This window comes from Psammomys obesus, unplaced genomic scaffold, assembly GCF_907164565.1.
Source record: "Psammomys obesus unplaced genomic scaffold, mPsaObe1.curated_primary_1811, whole genome shotgun sequence".
Taxonomy (NCBI): Eukaryota; Metazoa; Chordata; class Mammalia; order Rodentia; family Muridae; genus Psammomys; species Psammomys obesus.
The window spans coordinates 3180398-3201763 of NW_026596064.1; the positions used below are offsets into that span (position 1 = coordinate 3180398).

At 45.4% G+C, this 21366-nt stretch overlaps 1 protein-coding gene across 5 annotated transcripts; it reads left to right on the forward strand.

Moving 5' to 3' along the window:
• Nucleotides 1–266: 266 nt before the first annotated feature.
• Nucleotides 267–16120, forward strand: Fetub (fetuin B). Of its 5 annotated transcripts, none has more exons than XM_055624919.1 (9): nucleotides 316–510; nucleotides 3763–3826; nucleotides 6692–6920; nucleotides 7262–7372; nucleotides 8775–8862; nucleotides 10979–11142; nucleotides 11829–11927; nucleotides 14202–14288; nucleotides 15641–16120. In XM_055624919.1, exons 3-9 carry the CDS (start codon nucleotides 6693–6695, stop codon nucleotides 16010–16012), a joined length of 1149 nt encoding a protein of 382 aa, XP_055480894.1. In that variant the 5' UTR covers nucleotides 316–510; nucleotides 3763–3826; nucleotide 6692; the 3' UTR covers nucleotides 16013–16120. The 5 variants fall into 5 exon arrangements, with proteins under 5 accessions (XP_055480892.1, XP_055480894.1, XP_055480896.1 ...); XM_055624920.1 differs by lacking the exon at nucleotides 316–510 and adding an exon at nucleotides 571–674; XM_055624917.1 differs by lacking the exon at nucleotides 3763–3826 and having other exon boundaries at nucleotides 267–510.
• Nucleotides 16121–21366: the final 5246 nt, after the last annotated feature.

Here is a 21366-nt window from a genome sequence, read left to right on the forward strand (position 1 = left end):
CAGTCTGGGTTGTCACCTCTCACCTTAGGTCTTCCCATCCACACTTGCTCTTGTCTCTCACGTATGCTCTCGTAGTGTAGCCTCACTCTTGTCATTCTGTGTGAACGCCCTGGACTTACCCATGCCTGGCAATGCCGCTGGCAGCCAGATGAGACCCGTGCTCAGCACCTCCGGTTGTAGAAGGCCTTCTGCAGAGGAGCCACGCCCTATGGGTGGGCCTGTGAAGCACTCCGGGAAAAGCCCTGGGCGGGAACAAAGTGCTGGGTGTCTCCTTGGGAAGACTCGGAACCTAATTAGAGCCTATTCTCTCAAGAACCTTGCCTCCAACTCACATCTAGGGTGTACGCCAGTCCTGAAACCCAGCTAAGCAGTGAATTATTCTCCGGGTTCTGAAGGGATGGCTCACTCATTTGCAGGTTATAAAAAGGCAATCAGAGGGCGCTCCTGCCGAGATCTCTGAGGCTCTATTGGGAGCACCAGGAGAGGATCCCTCGGTTTGTAAATTAACAGGTGAGCTTCTTGTTTTTACACCAGTGGCTTGTGTGAGTTGGTTCCCAGCTTAAGTGACCTGGCTCCTCAGGAAAACCTTGCAAGCTGCAAGGCTGAGCCGCCCCCAACCCCCCACCCCCAGAGTGCTGCTTCTCTGGGAAGACATCTCTGAGATCAACAGGACTGTGAGTATGTGATGTGGGTGGACCTCCCCTTTGATCTTTTTGGTGCAGTACAGAGGTCAAATGCAGGGTCAAACCCTATTCACTGATCCTCACGCACAGCCTACATGCGTGGTGTGGAAAACTCTTCCTGGGTTCCCATTGGTAAGCACAGAACTGGAGTTAAACCAATGCCTGCTTGAAGCCAGCAGTGGTCTCTACTACTGACCACTCCACAAAAAGGATTGTTTGTTTGAGGTCTTGCTTGTTTGTTTTTTAACAAGATGTCCCACTCACAATGCAGTAGGCAGACTTTCCTCGGGGACACGGTTGATGGAGAAAATGTGCTTTAAACAGTCAATTTTTCCTTATGTTACTAGATGTGATTAAAGTAACATAGAGCCAGGTTCTAGGAGGAAGGACCTGAGACAGAATGCCAAGAGGTGGCCTCAAGCTACTTGGTGGGTTGGCAGAATAAACAGCATCTAGTTTATAGAAAGCAAGTCGAGACTGTTAGGAAAAGCATGGCAAGCACACACAGACACACAATTTTAAATCTAGGTTCCACATTGTAAAGAAAGGATGTCATATTTGTCTCTGTGAGCCTGACTTGTTTTGCTAATTAAAAAGGATTTCCTTTTGGATCCATTTTCCTACAGATGTCACGATCCATTTCTTTCTTTAATTGCTTGAGCGTGACTATTCCTGGGCAGATGTTAACAAATATACACTTACCCCGGAAACCACATCAAGGACAAAGCAAAGAAACCATTTTACTGGAGTCTATTCCTGGTGACCTATGAACTTATTATGTATGGGTGAGAAGTTACTCATGAAAGCACGGGTGACTCAAAGGCAGCTCCATCACTGGAAAGCAGTGATTGTCACTGGAGGTGGCCACGCTGCAGCCTGCCATAAGCTGACCCAGGGAGAACCAGATCCTTGGCTTTGATGTTAGGGCAAGCCAGCATGAAGCAGCCAGGATTTGATAGGGATGTTCTCACATGATTTTTAAACACCGGGGTTAAGAGGAAAGATTCGGGAAGAAAGAAGGACACACCTGAGATAGTGTGAGCTTCTCAGATATGCTACACTGTCTTAGCAATAGTCACACACACAGCTCTGTGGTTCTGGAGGCTATTGTCTTCAAGGGGTGGCTAATGAGCCTCCATGGGAACAGGGCAGTTCCTGGGGAAAGCTGATAGAATCAAAACCAATAGGGGAAAAGTATGAATGACAGGGCTAAAGGAAGAAGAGATGTCCTTACTGTAAACAACGTTAACAGCTTCCTGAATAGGTCAACTCCAGGTCACGTGCAGCCAGGCTTTATCTCTGGTTCATTGCCATTTTGATATGAAACATCAATACATGAAAGAAATATTCTCTCTGTGCCATCACCCTTCCCAACAAACATTAATTATGTCAAAAGTCTTGCTGCCTAGCTGGTGAGAGGCTTCAACCAGACTCCAGACCGAGGGCTCCTTTTCTTCCTCGTGGTCTTTTCTATTCTGGCTCGAAAAAGCTGTGTCATTCCCCCCACAGAAATTGAGCAATTGTCACTCCAGAGTCCCCTCAGATCTTAGCAGTTACTTATGGTGGGGAGTGGCCTGGTGAGTCTTGTAACTTTGTGAACTTCCTAAGCTTCTTGAGCTTCCTGGGCCTTGTCGTCCTCCCTTCAAATTCCAGGAGGGAAGATTTAGATTGTAGGCAAATGTTACACAGCACTGCCATGACCCTCATCCCTGGCCCATCCTCTCCACCTTGCCCATCAGGACCCTCTGGACCATGGCTCCAGCCTCTGGCTGAAGGCTACCTCTTGCAGGAAGGTCTCCTACCATATGTTTATAGTATGGACTCCTTAAGGGCAGGAACTCACTGAAAGTCTTGGGCAAGCTTTCTAAGCTTCCCTGTACCATAGAAATCATATTACCACCTAAATCCCTGGATCAGGAGAAGAAACACAATATTTAGTACAGGGCAGGGCATGGTTTGAGAACCCAGCATTACTTTTACAGAGTCCTAGTCCTTCACCCACATGTGGAGAAGCTGTTCAGTGTCTGTGGAAGGAAGGAAAGACAAAGGCTAGGCTAGAAGGTGGGGAGAAAGGAGCAGATCCATGAGCTATGGAGACCACCTCTAGCTAGGGCAACCAGTCTGGCCTCTTCCCTCCCAGGGTCCCATACGCTGCAAGCTGGAAGGAGGCTGGGCTCAGGTATATTAAAACCTACAGCCCCTGACGGCAGTGAGCAAGTTCCACCCCAAAGGCTCTGAGCAGCAGCTGCCGGGATGGAACGGCGTCCAGTGCAGAGAGAGGCAGGCCGCTGAAAGTGCCCTTAGCCACCGCATGGTTCAAAGCCCCTCACAGAGGAGGAAACTGGGCTTAAACAGGGATGTCCACTAGCCTAGCACACACGGACAAGGGCTGATGCAGGGTCTTGGGTAAAGTCCAGTCTACCGTGTGGTTTGGGATCGCTTTACCCTGTTTGTACCTGCCTCTCATTAAGGCTGCCCCAGTGGCCTCTACCTGAGTATATCGGGTATGTTTCCTCAGGCCTTGGACATGCCAGCAGAGAGAGCCCCATGACTGTGTGTCCGCCGCTGGCTGAAACTGAATCTGTTCAACCTCAGAATTTGAATATCTGATCTTTTTCAATTGACAAAGGAAAACTTAAGCACATTTAAACTTTAAAAAAAAAATTAAAGCATTCATTAATGTATGAGTCCGGGATTACGAGAGGGTAAACTTGTATAGTATAATTGCAGAAACAAGGGAAACAAACTTAATTTTATTGGTTAAGAGTAGAAAGCTCCTATCTAGAGGTTAGCTATTGTTTTCTAGTCCCAGTGTTTACACCGGACTTTGATTTTTTTTGTTGCTGTTGTTGTTAAAAAGAAATTTTTTTTGGGGGGTAAGTTCCAGAGCCTCCCCAATTTAATGGACTCTCAATTTGTGTTTCTTAAAGTAACCCCCTCCCATTTTAAAACCCATTTTCTCATCTCATTCCCATTTGAAAGCACAGCCCAGAGCCCACAGATCTGGGTTTGTAAATCAGTCTTTACTAACAACTTGTATGCGAGCTGCATCTTCTTTATGTGGTCTGTCCTGTCGCAGAGTCCTGCTCGCCGTTCTGGAGGCTGGGAGGTCCACTGGGGACAGCCTTCCCGCTGTGTCCCAGGTGAGTTTGTACATTACCAACTCACTCACCCGAAATGGACCAGGCCCCTGGGACTTAATCTTTTCCTTAAAGGTGTCACCGCTCTGCCAGTTTCATAAGTCGTATTACATGTCCAGTATCTGAGCTTTGGGGACATGTCTGAATCACGTCAGTCTTACCACCTCTTGGTTCCAGGCAGCCTAACTCGATTCCTGGCATTGTGCAGTTGCTCAATAAGAACTTGTGAGTGACAGGTAGCTGTATTATGCAACATCTAGCAATGCCCCAGCTGCTGCTCTAGCCTTCCTGCAGGGTCATGAGTCGTGCATTTGACAGAGTTGGCAGCTTGGCCTAGAGCAGGTAAGTGGCGTCCCCAACTCAGATGGTTCGTAAATGAAAGAGTAGTTCAGGCCGTGTTCTAATCATCACTGTGATGAAAAAATACCTTTCGTTTATTTGTTTGTTTGTTTGTTTTTGTGCATGGGGTGAAGGATGGGGGTACATGGGCCACTGTGTACATGTGGAGGTCAGAGGACAACTTTCAGAAGTCAGTTCTCTTCTTTTGACATGAGGGTCCCAGGAATTGAACTCAGGTCATCGGGCTTGCCAGCAAGCATCTTTACTGGCTAAACCATCTCCCTATCCTTGATGAAAAAAATTCTGAAAGGAAAGGCTTCTATGCTGGTTATTGCATTGATTCATTCGGGATTGTTTTACCCTTTCTGAACCTTGGTTTTCTCACCTGGTTGGACTTCACAGCTATCTTTGGTTTTCAGTGAGGGTCTACAGCACTCACTGAGCAAATAGAGGCAAATGCTGTTAACTAGTTGTCTATGAGTGGCTATCAAATGAGGGCAAAAATCCATTTTCTGCTCAACTATGATGCAATTAAATTTATCATAGAAGGTTATTTAGTAAATTTATCATAAAATTAAGTTTTTCTTAGTAAGAGCCATGTTAGCTAAAAACATAAGTAAGTCAGCATATCGAAGTTTAATATGAAATCAAAGTTTTAAGTAAATTCAGACATTTTAGCAACATTAAGAAGAACCAAGCCTTCTTCTGCTTGGTTCCCTGTTGTCAGCCATGGCTTACTACGTGTTGGATTTCCATCCAGACTAGAGGGACATTTTTTTCCTTCTGCTTGGAAGATCCCATTCCCACGTAAAATATGTGGTCCCTCTCACCACATTCCCATGAAAACATCTCACAGACTGGCCTCCTTATTTATGAACACAGACATTCCCAAAATATAGTTGTGGATTAAAAATGAGCATGACTCAGAAAAGCCCTTGTGTGCTCTAGTAGCTGTGGAGAATTGTGCTGGAAATAGTATTGTCCCCAAAGCTTCGGAGTCTTTAAGATACTATGTGCATTGGCCTACCAGATGGGCACCAATGGGCACAGTAATGCCTCCATCTATTGGACACAGAAAGCCTGGGCAGGGGTGGAGGTGGAGATAGAGAATGAGGCTTTGCTCATGTTAGAGAATGCTTTCAGAGACAGCCCAATCTGTAGGCTCCCTTTCTGGCTTGGACCTTTGCTTTCATGGTAAAGGTCAGCTTTACAGCTACCTGTCACTCACATGTTCTTATTGAGCAACTGCACAATGCCAGGAATTGAATTAGGCTGTCCAGGATCAAGAGGTAGTTCTTCTGGGGTGGTGTGTGTGTGTGTGTGTGTGTGTGTGTGTGTGTGTGTGTGTGTGAAATAAAAACTTATTAGCGTGACTTGTAGTATGGCTCAGAAGTGGAATGCTTGTCTGATGCGAGGCCCTGGGTTGGATTCTTGGCATAACATAATCACACAATATATATGTGTCATTTATGGTGATAGACACCTATAATCTCAGAAATTTCAGGGGCTGAATTAGCAGGGTTGCTAGTTCCAAGCCAGACTGGGGAACTTACTGAGGTCTTGTCTCAAAATAAAAATCACTGGGATGTAGCTCAGTGGAAGCGAAAGGAACATTGCCAGCTTATGGGAGGCCTTGTCTTAGAGGAAAAGAAGTTTTGAGAGATACTTGGTTTTGTAGCCAGAAATGGTGATGTGCACCTGGAATCCCAGCACTTGGGAGGCAGATGCAAGAGGATTACAAGTTCAAGGCTGTCTGCAGCTACATGGCAGTCCTGTCAAAACAAAAATAAATTGCTTCTCATGTAGCTCTCGTAAGCAGAACTTGCGGAAGAGAGGCGAGAATCATGGTCAGTCTTGATGGCCACCATTATCTTTCTCCTAACAGCACCATGTTTTGGTCTCTTAATGAATTTATTTTTAGATGCACAAAAGGAAGAAGAGACCCAAAGTGTTTTGGGAAAACTTTTGGGGTCTCATTAGCTTTTTCTCCTTAAATACAATGTTGAGATGAAACATGTTTCCCTCTCAGATACGGGACCTAGAAAGGGACTAGTGCTTGTTTTCAGTTCCAGTTGGATTAAGACTCTCATCTGCATGGGCGGTGGGAGGTCAGATGGGAAGATTGAAGCCTCCCTGCTCCTGCCCAGGTAACAGTGGGTGCATGAGATCATCTGCAGCGAAAATCAAAAGTGGTGAGAGATAGAGTGTTTCAACTCAGATAGAGACCTAGATGGAAGCCAATCTGTGTCTTCATCAATCATTTGGTATTATTACTAGGAAAATTAGGAAACTTCGACTTATTTACATGAATGGCACACTCCAGGTCTAACGTTCAAACACTAACAAATCCTCTCCAAAATATTGACTCAGAGAATGCCATGTTTGGGTCAAGGTGGCGTTAGGACATAGTGCTTCAAGTCACATTCAGCCATTCCGATTGCGGTTATAAAACTGCTCAAGTCTATCTCTCGGCCTCACAATAGGGCCACTCCCGACAGCTCTGTACGCACCTCATCTTGTTCCCCACAGAATGGCTCTGCTCCAACTTGTGGCGTTCTTCACCCTGGCTGCGTGCTGCATGGCTCGCTCTCCTCCCGGAAAGCCATTCCCTGACTTCTTACTTCAGACTCCCCTGAGCTGTAACGACTCTGAAGTGCTGGCAGTTGCAGGCTTCGCCCTGCAGAACATCAACAAAGACCAAAAGGAGGGCTACATGCTGAGCCTCAGCCGAGTACATGATGTCCACAGGCACTACCAGGCAAGTGACGGCCTTGGGGGCAGCATTTGGACAGGCTGCAGAGACTAGCCAGGGGGTGGCAACTTCAGGGGACTTGTCAACGGGTGCTTTCCATTCTGGACACGCTGCTGTGGTCGGCAGGTGTGCTAGGACTCTCTTGCTGTCAATAGGAACAAGTGATAAGAGTGAGTCTATGCTGTACCAGGTCTAAGTTTCAGCAGCATAGGAGCATTGTCACACACACACACACACACACACACACACCACGCACACACTTTGACGCAGTCTGTTGTCTAGTCGTCTGTCTACTTGTCCTGGAATTGTTTCACCTGGGGTTGGGTATTTCTCCAACCCTGCTGTAGGAGGAGATGGGATCTGTGTTCTACCTCACGCTGGATGTCTTAGAGACTGGCTGTCATGTGCTCAGCAGGAAGGCGCAGAAGGACTGCAGACCGAGGATTTTGCACGAGTCGGTAAGTCCTTGTTCCCAGGTGCCTGCTCCGTGTCTCTGTCTTTCTTATCTCCCAGGCAAAAGGCCTGGGTGCTAATCCTAATACTAGAGACTAAGTTTAGAGTATGGGGTGGGGGATCCTGCGATGTCTTGTTGAAGTCTTGCTGAATAGACTTCAAAGTTCCGCCCCAAATTATTTTCTACCCTAATATCCTTTGGCAGCTGAGCCAATGTTTATATTCTCAAGGAGAGAGAGAGAGAGTCTGGTGTTTGAATTGGATAGACAGCAGCAGTGATGGAGGGTGGCTTGTTTTATTTTGCCTAGTTTTAATGACTGTTAATGTGAGGTTTTCGGATAGGAAAGGGAGGCCTCACAGTGTGAGGATTGTGAGGGGTCTCCTGAGAGAGCTTCCTAAAAGATAGAACTAAAGGGCCTCAGACCTCAGCCTTTCTCCTTTACAAAAAAAAAAGATTTTATTTTTCTATGTGTACGGGTGCCCTACTCGCACGCATGTGTGTGTACCACATTCATGCAGTGCCCAGAGAGCCTAGAAGGTGACATAAGACCACCCCCACCCCTCCACCATCTACCCCATCCCCCATGTGTCCAGAACTGGAGTTTCGCGTGGTTGTAAGCCACCTGTTGAGGGAACTGGGAACCAAACTCCGGTCCTCTAGAAAGATAGCCGTCTCTCCAGCCTCGAGCTCAACCTTTCAAAGATGGCCACCGACAAGACTCGAAACCAACGGAGTCAGTTTTCACCTGACTCTCGGTGATTCGGGCATCATTTCCGAGCACTGATGCAGACCACCATGGAAGATGAGGTGGGATCTTCAGGGGTTTTAAGTAGACGTTTTGATCAAAATTACCTTTTGTAATTATTGGACTGAACATGCCAACCTGCACCTGATTTGGAAAACCAAAGGTCTGTGTGCCATCTTGTAGCTGATATAGTGACATGGGGACCTCACAGAGACATGTTTGCTCTACCAGGAGCACACGGGTTAGGAGGTTATTTCTCAAGTAATTTCAAACTTGAAGCTCCTGACCAGGAAGCTTTATTCTGGGTGGCCCAGAATACGATTTGGAGGCCCCATTTTCTCCTGTGTTTGTCACCTTCAACCTGTGAGTGCCTATTTCCCATGCTCACTGGCATCGGGCAATCGAAAGAAAAAGGATGGAGAAAAAAACCAAGCATGCTAACATGGCAATGGAAAGCTGTTTCAACTCTCAGAAGGTAACAGTCCACATCTAAGGGAGGAAAACAGTTTGATGATAAATAGCAGTTCTTCCCGTCAGAAACCGCAGACCTTGATTTTACGTTTCTCCTTACATTGAATTAAAATTCTGCTTGGGAGTGGGGATGGTTTTAACCTCATGGTTTCTCTGCATCACGCCACCAAGAGTGTTTTCTTTTTTCTAGGTGTACGGTCAATGCAAAGCAATGTTTCACATTAACAAGCCAAGAAGAGTTCTTTATTTGCTCGCTTATAACTGTACAGTCCGCCCAGGTAAGAGTCAAGAGTTTTGTACATCTTAACGAAAGATAGAAGAGAGCGTTTAATGAGGCCTTTGTCAAGTTGGCATGAGGTTTCTCCTTCCTTACTTTATATTCATCATAGCAACCACAGCTTAATTCTTTAGTACTGCAGCCCTCTGGGTTCCCAGAGGAATTCTCCCTAAATCACCGGCAAGAGCTATGTCCCGCTCCAAATCCTACCTTTCCAGTCTTATGTGAGCCTCACAACATCAGCAGTGGGCCCCAGGTTCCTTTCTGTCTGAGCCAGGGCCCTGACATCCTTCCAGCCGGCTGCTGCAATTGTCTGAACACACATCACTTCCCCATCTCTGCACTTGCTTAGGCCTCTTCCTCCCACTGAGTATGGCCTTGCTGACCTCTGTCCCAGAACCCATATCCCTTCTTTAAGGGACGTCCCCGATGCTGTTTTCACGATGGTGCTTTCCTGGTGTACATTTTTTTTTCCCACTTTGGCTAAAACACTCATAGAATACAGAACATGCACGACCTTGATTTATAGTCTTATACCTTCTATCATAGGAGACCCACATCCCTCTCCCCCACTTAAGGACTTCCCGATTTACATCAAGTTTCAGATGTCATTACTGTTGCTGAATAACAGGCAGGAATAAGGCTGAAATGAATGGACAATTGAAATAAATGTGTGCCCTCCTTCTGGATCCTGCTTTTTATAAGAGCAGGTCACCGAAAAGTGGGGCATGTCTACAGACTATGTGCACTCACTCTCCCTGTGAATACTGTTAAAGTACAGATTCTTATCCTATTGGGCCTGAGAGCCTGGGTTTCTAACAAGCCCCAGACGGCCACGAGGAAGGAACGAACAAATGAACAAACGAAGGAATGAAGGGAGGAACCACCAGAGCAAACATTGAACAAGCCACAGCTTACACGTCCTTACTGTGAACACAGGACTAGACTGAAATAAGTCAGAGGACACCTGTTTTCAGATGTCAGTAAGTTCACAGGTGTCAGGAATTGGGGATGAGGCACCAGTGGCAAGCTCTGGACACAGCTCTCCCATCACCCTCCTCCATCCCCCAAATATTCATTTGACAGTGGATTTTCCCTGAAAACACTTCGAGGCAAATTCCCTGGCTCCGTGATCACACATTTGCCATCTCTAGCTCCTCCTACAGAGGCCACAGCTGTACTGATGGTGTCACCATTCTCTGTGGTCTCATCGTGGTGTGACCAGTTTTGCTCTCTGAGTTATTTGCATTTTCTAACCACAGGTGGTATGCTTCTGCCATCACAATGTCATCAACTTACTTTACAGGCTTCTACTGGATACTCAGGATGTGTTAGGTTTTATTTCTGGTGCTAAGGACGACCGATAAGTAAGTCATGGCAATAATGAAATGCCGGCCTTTCACAGGCCCTTGTCTACAGGAGCAGTGATGAGAAAGGACATTGAGCTAGGGAGGGGACTGATGTGGTCACTGTTTTGGCTTTGGAGAAAAAAACTTATGTTTTAACTGTATTTATAATTTCATGTTGGGCCACATTCATTGCCATCTTTGACTCTGTGTAGCCCTACAGACGATTGGTTGGGCATTCCCTATGTGGTTCTGAACAAAATTCCTGTAGCGAATAAGTCCATAAGGGGGCAAGGCTATCTCACTTTGATTTCCTTTTAATTACAAAAGTAATACTGCTTAGAAACTGGACATCGGCTCAGGAGGTAGAGTATCAAGCATGCATGAAGATCCTGGATCTTCATGCCATAGAAGCCCAAACACAATGGCAGCTACCTGTGAGCCAAGCTCCTGGCAAAAAGATCAGGAGTTAAAGGTCTCCTTTGATTACATAAGCCAGTCTGGGATTCATGAGACCTTGTCTCACAAGGAAATGAAGGGAGGGAAGAAGGAAAAGAAAAGAAGAAAAGCAAAGATAAAGAAAAGTACTATTACTTCTAACTGCCATATTATCAACAACTAAATGCTTTCTGTGCAGTATGTCTTTCTCACTGTATCCTTGCCATGCCGGGTATTATCATTTTAGTCCAGCCTTTGCCTCCGGTATAGTTGTATGATTATGACTATTATTAGGACTAAAAACGAATATTTCCAAACTATTCTCATCAATAGTTTCTCGAAGAAAGATTCATTCTATATGCCCTGACTGCCCAAGCCCTGCTGACTTGTCAAACCCCAGTGTTCTGGAAGCTGCCACGGAGTCCCTTGGGAAATTCAACCGCGAGCACCCCTCAAAACAGTACTCCCTCGTCAAAGTCACCAAGGCTACGAGCCAGGTAAAAGTCAAATGCCCGGGTCAGTCACACAGACTGGAGCTTTAGGAGGCTTCAGGTTGGGAGAAGGACGCCTATGCATCCTGTCTGCTCAGAACCTGAGAGCCTCTCCCTGCATTCCCATCTCTGGTAGACCCTCTGTGCATTCAGCCACCCTACAGCTTCTGTTATACCTTGGAGTTTGTACAAGTAGCAGGTGACTTGGTTTTGTTTCTCCAACCTTGAAGCAAGAAAGACAGACTCACGGTCTCATGTGGGCTTGGGGTGAAACAGGTGAACCGTTTCTGGCTGATAATGGACCAGTTAGCAAGACAACTTTTGCTTCGCTAAGGCCTGGGGTAGATATTGAGCTTCTCGAGTTCTAGAATCGGAGGCTTGTTTATATTTTCAGTTGGGTTGATAGCTCTCTTATATAAATGAAAACTAAAAGACAAATCTTCATAAGGAAAAATAAGCTGACTGAGAAAAAATGTTTAGAGTGTCCTTTACATCCTTAACAGGGAAGGGCACCGATTTATGTTTTCTAAGTAGTGGGATTACTGGCATGGTCTTGTGCCTGTAGGGACTTGCAGGAACAGTGAGTTTGTGAGTTGATGGTGCCCCGGGATCAGTTCTACACAAGGAACGTTACCAATCCTGAGTTTTCCCTGGGGTGAGGTGTTAATGTCTTAACTCTTGCTTCATGACAGTGGGTAGTTGGACCTGCTTACTTTGTGGAATATTTGGTCAAAGAGTCACCGTGTAGCCAATCCCAGGCCAGCTGTTCACTCCAGCCCTCTGACTCTGAGGTGAGAGTGGGCGACTGTCTGTGCAATCTATGTGTGTTCACAGATCACCAAGATTTGTTGAGCACAAATTACACGGGGAGGGGGAGGGGTGTCGCAAAGTGTGGGCTGCTTCTCCTTCCCTCGAGTAGTTAGAACTTGGGCAGGTCTCGATGCAGTGGTAGGATTTCTTTGATTCTCAGTGTGATTTTCCTCATCGGTGTAATACAATTGCAAAGGAGGGGAAAGATCATGAGAGGATGTGGAACAGAGCCTGGTGTTCCGTTCTTTAGACCACTCTTCACAACAGAAACGCTCAGTAAAATAAGAGATGAGTACCCCAAAACTGTCAGAAATGTACTGGGAACGTAAATCAGCATGGTGCGTTGGATCACAGCTGGGTACTTTCTTGAGTGCTTTATTGACGCACAGTTCATGCACAGTAAGATTTATATTTTTAAGGCATATAATAACTTTTTGTTGTATATCCACAAGCCTGCGCCACCATAACTACTTCACAATTGTTTAAATGTTTTTTCTTAGCTCTCAAAAGAAACCCCATTTCTGTTAAGTCAGTCCCCATTGCTGTCCTCGAAGCCTCTAGAAACTGTGAATCTGATTTCTGTCTCAATAGCCTTGTTCATTTGGACACTTCATACAAATGGAATCATGCAGAATTCAGCGGTGAGGGAGAGAGATTTCTCTTAAAAAGAAACTGAAATGATTGACTCCGGTGAACGCTGGCACTAAAGAGTAGCCCCACAGACCTGCTCTCTGTGCTCCACTCCAGTGCTCACACCAGAAGGTCCACACATTTTGATAGTTCAGAAAATTCTAGATAGCCTGGATAGCTGTTCTTGCCACTGGCAGTTTCTCTGGAAGGTTCTCTGAGCTCCTCTGAGCTACGGCAACAATGAGGAAAAGAGAAGACTGGGCCACCCTTTTACTTTAATAAATTTTCCCACCTTGAGGAATTTCTTGTCTTTTCTTCATGTGACATGGAGAAGGGTATACAGTAATGTTCAGAGAACCTGTTCAGATGGATTTTGATAAATTTTATGCGGATATACTTAAGAGTCCTTTGAAATTTGAGGCAGGATTGACTTTTACACTTACTGTTGAAAATGTACATGTACTGTGATCTCAAAATAATTCTTTAGGGTGTCTTAATTACTTTGCTATTGTTGTGATAAGACACTATGACCAAGAAATATGGAAGAGAGAGTTTTGGGGGAGCTCACAGTTTCAGAGGGTTAGCATCCATAACCATCATGGTGGACAGCATGGTTCCAGACAAGGAGGCACGGTCCGAGAGCTCACATCTTGATCCACAAATAGGAGGCAGCCAGAGCTCACTGAGAGTCGCGTGGGTTTTTGACACCCCAAAGCCCACCACCAGTGATGCACCTCCTCTAACAAGGCCACACCTCCTAATCCTTCCCAAACAGTTCTACCAGCTGAGGACCCAGCATTCAAATGTATGAGCCTATGGCTCATCAAAACATCACATAAGGATTTACTCTAAGGAAGAAACTAGAAATATATGAAAAGAAAGTTTTAGTGTTAAAAAAAAAAATGTTCTATTTAGTTGTTTGACAAAAGAGACTATTAAACACAGAGGAATACTAGGAAGCCATTATGAAAATAATCATTGAAGAAAAAAAATAGAAGACTATCAAATGCCATATAAAGATTTTTACAATACATTATTCAGTGACAAAATAGTTATAAAATATTATATATAATATGAGCTTAGTGTCTAAGTGAAAAAATGTAGTACATAGGGAAGAGATTAGAAGAAAGGATCAAAGGACTGCCAGTGGTGAGAACCATTTGTAGAGTTGCAGCTCATGATTTTTTTCTTTTTATTTATATAGTTCTAAATAAAAAATTACATTTTTAATAAAAGCCATAATAATTTTATTATCAAATGGACAGAAGGTTAAGAAACTGAGACAGTAAAAAATTCATTCAGAACACATGAAGGGCTGCTGTGCAGAAGAAAACAGGAAACTCCTAATTGATCCAAGGGTAGACCCAGGGCCAGGCAGTGGACAGTATGTAGACACGGGGGGGGGGGGGGGTCCTTCCTAAAAATCGCTCTTCCCATTGCCAGAAGCAAGCTAGACTCGGTTGTTTTTAGATAATTCAGAGGGACCCAGCTCTGAGCCTGCGCCTTTCCAAGGCAGGAGCAGAAAAGCACGGCGCAGCTGTGTGTCTACACAAGCAGACAGTAAGGGGCTTTCATTTCTACTCCCAAGTGACTTAATCTTCATGTGACGCCTTTCTTTCTCTTAGCCCGTTGGTCTTTGCCAAGGTTCTCTGGTTCAAGCAGAAAGATCGAAAAAGTTCATCACTGTGACTTGCGAGTTTTTTGAATCTCAGGTATTTATCTTTTTTTAATGTCATTATTATTATGTGTTTGTAGAATGTATGTGTATAAACACATGGGCCATGGCACACATGTGGAGGCAGAGGACAACTTGGTGCTGTTCGTTCTCTCCTTCCGCCTTTACAAGCATTCTGGGGTTTGAACTTGGGTCGATGGGCATGCAGGAGTGTGACATTCCCCCATTGAGCATTATCATTCTAACCCCAGGTGTTTTTCAGTGGAATCAGGTGACGTATGTCTAGGTTCCTGTGCCCCCTTTTGGTTTTTCCCAAGATCCGGGACCACCTTACTTAGGCTATATAAGTCCATACCACTAGGAGAGAAATGTAACCTGCTCTCCTAGCCACAGTATGGACCTGAAGGACAAGCGGGAACACTCAGGAACCGTGAACTACAAATTTGCAAAGCTTAAGCCTTCAAGGTGCTAAATTCAGTGTCTCCAAGAAACATCTGTGGCCTCACGGAGAGTCACTTCAATCCACAGATACCAGGTAGTTATTGTGAGGGAGCCTGAGCCTACCCCCGCAGGAGCCTGGGCTTGCTTCTTCCCTGCTCTGTCGCGTGTGGCCATTGGCATTTACCTACCTGTCTGGGTCTTGCCACAGTCATCACCTGCCTGTCCTGATCCCTAAGACCAGTAAAGAGGACTTGGATGGAGGGTACTGTCCTGAGCCTGGCACAAAACAAACAATTTAAGAAGCCACCTGCTGCCACTCCTGAGAGCCAGCGCAACTCACTGGGGCCTCCGAAAAAAATCCTTCAGCCCCTCTGTACCACTGCTCTGAAAACAAAGACCTTCTGTGCAGCTTCTGTAGGTCTGGGTTCCAGTTGGCCTCTAAGAAATAACTGTTTAGCTATTAATCTCTTTATCAGGAGGCCCATCCCTGTAGCACAATGGTACACAAACCTTTCACAACCCCCCTGGGAACCGAATGGCCCTGTCATGGGGGTTGCCTGAGACTGTTGCAAAACACAGCTATTTACATTACGATTCATAACAGTAGCAACACTACAGTTATGAGGTAGCAACGAAAATAATGTTATGGTTGTGGGGGGGGGGGTCACCACAACGTAAGGAACCGGAGTAAAGGGTCACAGCACTAGGGAGGTTGAGAGCCACTGTGGTAACTGGTTTCTCTCAGCATTCAGAAAGGCTCCAAGCAAAGACGGGTATGGTGGCCCATGCCTGTAATCCCAGCACTCAGGAGACCTGAGGCAGGACTTGAACCTGGGCCGTCCAAGACCATGTTACAAATATGCAGTCACAAAACAGTTTTTCGTGGTGTAGGGTGTGTGTCGGGGCATTCTCTGTAGAATTCTGCCTTTGAAAACATTGTTATTTCAGGCTCAGGTCCCTGGAGGTGAGAACTCTGCTGTTACCCAAGAGTCCAAGAAACTCCCGGAGGCGGATGAGGCCTCTCAGAAAAACACAGCCCCCACCAGCTCCCCCTCCATAATGGCACCGAGAGGATCTGTCCAGCACCTGCCTGAACTGAATGAGCCTGAGGGCTCTGAGGAAAAGAGTCCGGAGGAAGCCTTTCCCGTGCAGCTGGATCTAACCACGAATCCCCAGGGGGACACGCTGGATGTGTCCTTCCTCTACCTGGGGCCTGAGGAAAAGAAGCTGGTGGTACTGCCTTTCCCAGGAAAGGAACGGCGCTCTGCTGAGTGCCCAGGGCCCGCCACCGAGACCAGTCCCATGCTCCTCCCACCCTGAGAATCCCAAACAGGGCTCCACAGGGGTGTGGTCCCCTGTACCAGATGAGGTGATGGGAATGGGACAGATGACCAAATGTAGACAGGCTAATAAAGTGTGTCCTCTTGATGCTTCTTGATCTCAACGTGTTGTCTGGAAGAGGAAATGAGAATAAATCTCCATGCTGGGCCACGCCGTTTGGGTTCTGTGTGCTGGGTGGCATCCTGTGCAAACTGCTCAGACTCTGAGCACCCTTTCATTTCTTCTCCTTTCCTTTTAATCTTTTTAATATCTCTACTCATGCAGAACAGACATGATACACTTAAGCCAAACGGCTATAACGTCACCAGATGATTTACTCTAATGAGTGTGTTGTAACCTCTGAGACCTGCTGTTGTCTGAAATGCTTTGTGTAGCTTCAGTCTCTGGTAACTTTTTTTTATTTTTTTAAGATTTTATTTATTTATTTTATGTATGAGTGTTTTAGCTGAAGAGGGCATCAGATTCCAGTATGGATGGTTGGGAGCCACCACGTGGTTGCTGGGAATTGAACTCAGGACTGGAGGAGCAGACAGTGCTCTTACCCACTGAGCCATCTCTCCAGCCCTTGTGTTTTTGTTGGTTTTTTTTTTTAATGATAAAAGGGCAATGTTGTTAGATGAGGCACTGTAGAAACCCTCTAGCTTTCTCTTTTTATTGAGAAATTCATAAAGTAGAGTTTGATTACATTGCTTCCATTCCCAGTCACCTCCCAACCTCATGTTCTTTCTCTCTCTTTAAAAAAAAAAAGGCATATAAGCCAGGTGTAGTGGTGCATGCCTATAATCCCAGCACTCTAGGAGGCAGAGGCAGGCAGATCTCTGTGAATTCAAGGCCATCCTGGTCTACAAAGCGAGTTCTAGGACAGCCAGAGCAACACAGAGAAATCCTATCTTGAGGGTAAGGGAGGCACGTAGACACACAAAACTAACCCTCCCTCCAAAAGGCACAAAACAAAGGAACAAAAATAACAGAGAAGACCATGGAGTCCATTTTTTGTTGGTTAACTACTCCTGAGCCTGAGGTCTGTCCTGGGGTGGAATCACCCAGCATCACTCCAAGCAGTTACCCTCAACTGCAAGCCGCTTCTTAGTTAGGGGCGTCCGCTTCCCCCTTTTCCATGCTAGACTTCTATCTGGCTTGAGCTTATGCAGGTCTTGTGTGTGATGCCGCACTCTCTGTGACACCATACACCCATTAGCCCTTCTGAATCTGGAAACCGCTGTCACCTTGGCTCTTAGAATCCTCCCACTTCCTATTTTCCACAGATCCCTGAGCCTGGAGTTTGAGAAAGTCATCCTATTTAGGGCCTACAAAGTTTCAAGTCTCATTAACATGTTGGGCACAGGTTCCATCTTGTGGGGCAGGACTTAGGTCCACCCAAGAAGTGAATGGTTGCTCCCACGTCTCTGCCACGATTGCACTAGTCCATCTATCTTGCAGGCAAGCTGCCATTTTAGGTCACAGAGTTTGTAACTGTGAGAGACTGAGGATTACTCTTCTTCTCCGGTAGTGTGCAGAGTACCTTCCCAGCACCAGGAATGCTAGTCAGTAAGGAGAAGCATCTAGTTGAGCATCAGGTCAATTTCTTGTTTGATAACATGAATGTTTAATGTCTTGTTTCTTAGTTTATTGAATTATTTCTATATATATATATATATGTAATTGATCCTCATTTTGTGTTCATTGGTGTTTTGTCAGTGTCTGTGTCTGTGTAAGGGTGTCACAAGCCCTGGAGCTGTAGTTACAGACAGGCATGAGCTGCCATGTGGATGCTGAGATTGAACCCGAGTCCTCTACAAGAGCAGCCAGTGCTCTTAACCACTGAGCCATCTCCCTAACCGCCTAATTTTTTTTCTTTCATTTCTCTTAAAGTAATTACTTTGAACTCTTTGTCAAGCAGCTCATAGTTCTGCATTTACGATAGATTTCCGGTGCTTTCTTTCCATGACTGTATTTGAACAATGTGGCATGTGTTAGTGCCTGCATATTTGAAGAAGTGGGAACTTGCTGCTGTCATTGTAGTCAGAACATCTGTAGTTTCTTGGCAGGCCACCTAATTTGGTCCACAAATGGGCTTCCTGCTTGAGTTGGTGGACAGCTGGCCTGTGGCTAGAGTGTGGCGGTCAGTCTGTTTTCCTGTGAAAGTGTTTCCATGAATGAATAATATTCAAATTGGTGTTTAGGAATGAGTGATCTCAAAATAGCTCATCACCACCAACATTCCCATCCCAGATGAGAATCTCATGAGTACTGTATCATGGACTCTCCTACCCCATTTTCTGTTTCTGACCTCTCATTTATCATATCAGACAAGGTATGTGCTCAGCTTTACAAATGAACACATTTCCTTAATGCTCTCTTTGCCTCCCCTATGCTTAAAGGACTCCCTTGGAGTGCCTAAACTATTTCCAACCCGTAGCATCTTTTCATCTGCCTGGGGTCTTGACAGTGGGCCCTTTCAGTGAGACAGGGTCACAAAGAAGAGAATTCTGTGTGTGTGTGTGTGTGTGTGTCTGTCTGTCTGTCTTGTGCCATCCATTGGTGACACCAGGTATACCACTTTCCATTTTTATATAAACCCTCAGAACAACCACTGAAGAGACCAAAGCACTCATCATAACATTCAATTGTGGCCATCCTTTTTCTATATTTAAAAACATCGTGGAACCAGTTTCCTCTCAACTGGAAACACAGGTACACATATGCATGCAAGATTAGTCAGCATCTGACAAGAAGCAGAAGGGCTACGTGAGGATCTGTAATAAACCCTTTAGGCCAGGGAAGGGAAGGACAAAAGATTTTGAGGTGCCTGGAGGATAGCCACAATAGAAGGCCTTTAGCATCTTGGCAAAGAAGGCAGGAAGAGAAGTGGGCTTCCCAAGCCCAGTGTGAGCTGAGCTGTGAATCAGGGCGAGCCTTGGGGGAGCAGCCTCGGTGACAGCATAGAGGATCTGAGGCTGATCACCTGGATAAACACTGCTGCTTTCTTCCTGCCTCTTCCAATCTGCGCTACACCTTGGCTCTTTGAGCCTAATAGTAAACCGGCTAACAGGGAAGTTGGTATTCACTAATCCCTGGAAATCCTGGGAAATAGGGCCAGATAGAGAAAATCAAACAGAGGCAGATGTGGGGGCAAACAGAGAAAGATCATCACCAGCTCCAGCAGAGGATTTTCCTAAGGGTAGTCTATAATCCACACTGGAAGAAGGGTGGGGAAGGGCCTTGGGCTTTGTGTTCTCTAACTATGAACTTTTCTTAAAGAAGTAGGCTGTTCCCATACTCACCACTCCTTACCATTTTTTCTTTTCTACAATCCTTAGACTAAGGTCAAAGCAGAGTCTTCATTTACATTACTCATGCTCTTCGAGCTGTGGCCATGCTGAATGGTCTACTCTTCAAACTTCCTCAAGCAGACATCTTCCCATGTCTCTGTGCCTCTTGTCTTGACAAAAACACCCTCTTCTCAGAATTCCAAACTTGAGTTCCATTTATTCTCTGGTTCACCTCTTAGATGCATACAGTTTGTTTAGTTTTCAGTTCTCAATCTCCTTTTTATAGTCTGCATATTTCATGTGAGTAAGCCAACCAAGATCCTTGTCAAATAATCAGTGGTTTGCACGTTGCTAATGCTAATTGCTCTGGGACTGTAGGTGTCAAGCATATCTAGTTTGGTAGCACTGGTTTCTGCTGCACCGGTGGGATGGTTCAGGGGGGAAATATGATTACTACCAAGCCTGATGACTTGAAGAAAAACTCCTGAAAGTTATTCTCTTACCTGCCATTCCTGTGATTCTGAGTCACAACACTGGCTCTTCATAGGCCAATGGAAGTGATTCTAAAAGTGCAGTCTTGAATGCTGTCCTAACTGTTTGCCTTATACTTCTAGAGCCAGCCTGGGCCTTTGGTGAGCAATGTCAATAATAACATGAGTTATTATTAATAATCACCAATAATGTATCCATGTTGTGTTACGGACTGAAATCAAAGCACTTCCCCTTGGTGCCATTTAACCAAGAGTGAGGCCAGATTTGAATAATCTATTCTGCTTTTCCTGTGTCTTCCCTCATCCCTGTCTGTCTATGATAGGAGTCTGAATCCGTGCCTGCCTGAAGGCTGTTTTGTAAATCTCTCTGTCTCCATCTCTCTGTGTGTGTCCCTAACAAAGAGCTTCTGTTTTGTATTTATTGAAGAGCACAAAAAGCACCACCTGGGGAAAGAATAAGGAATACTTTTCAGAAATCTTTAACAGAGTTTTACAAGGGATTAAATCACTGACTCTAAATGACCCAGATAACAAACATCATTATTTCTCAAGCAATATCCATGTTGCGGCAACATTTATGTTGGATTACATAAGGCCATTTTCAACCTTCAAACACACGTGCATTACTCATGGAGGGACATGGAAATGATACATGTTAGAATATGGCTGTTATGGCTATGCGTTGGCTTAGGTTGTAAAAAGTTGATTGCCCACAGGTGGTGAGAGTGCACACAGCTTTCATCCCAGCACTTGGGAGGCAGAGGCAGGCAGATCAGGATAGCCAAGGTTACTTTAAAAAAGAAAAAGAAAGTCTTGAAATAAAACAAACAAAAAGTTGATTTCATGGGAAATCCAAGGCACATAAATTTGATTATTATAGTGTCTTCTTAAAAGCACATTGAATAAACAGGCTGAGTACATAGTCTTAGGTCTAAAGTGACCCAAATTTATTTTTAACTCTGCCTATGAGGCTTAGCAAGAGTTCCAGTGTCTTAGCATTAAAGAGATATTTTCATAATACTGTATCACGACATATGAACTCCATCAATGTGTCTCTGCCCTAGTTAGTTAGTTTCTTTCTTTTTTGTTTGTTTTGTTTTTGTTTTTTGAGACAGGGTTTCTCTGTGTAGACTTGGCTGTCCTAGACTCACCTTGTTAACCAGGCTGGCTTCGAACTCACAGAGATCTGCCAGCCTCTGCCTCCCTGAGTGCTGGGATTAAAAGCATGTGCCACCACACCCGGCTCCACCGCTAACTCTAACTGAAGGGATCGGCACAGGTGCACTAACATTTCTCCTTCTGTCGGACATGAGACCCAGGACTGTGCACATGCTCCGCAAGAGTCTATCACCAAGAAGTATCTCAGTCTGGGTTTTTCTTAAGGTTCTTCAAATGTTTTCTAAGCTGAAGGCAAGGCCCGTCACCATCGCTGCGGACCGTCACGGTAGAGAGTTTTCAGGAAGAAGTGAGATGCTGTGAGGACACTGTTGCGGCGGTGGGGAGGAAACCTGGGCAGGCTCTCTTGGATTCTTTCAGCAACTGCAGCTTCTGCAAGCGTGGAGCTTCCACA

Coding starts and splice junctions, on each gene's coding strand:
- Fetub (XM_055624917.1), top strand. CDS start 6,693: ATGGCTCTGCTCCAACTTGTGGCGTTCTTCACCCTGGCTGCGTGCTGC. Junction 8,863..10,978: donor TAACTGTACAGTCCGCCCAG/GTAAGAGTCAAG, acceptor TCTCATCAATAG/TTTCTCGAAGAAAGATTCAT. Junction 14,289..15,640: donor GCGAGTTTTTTGAATCTCAG/GTATTTATCTTT, acceptor TTGTTATTTCAG/GCTCAGGTCCCTGGAGGTGA.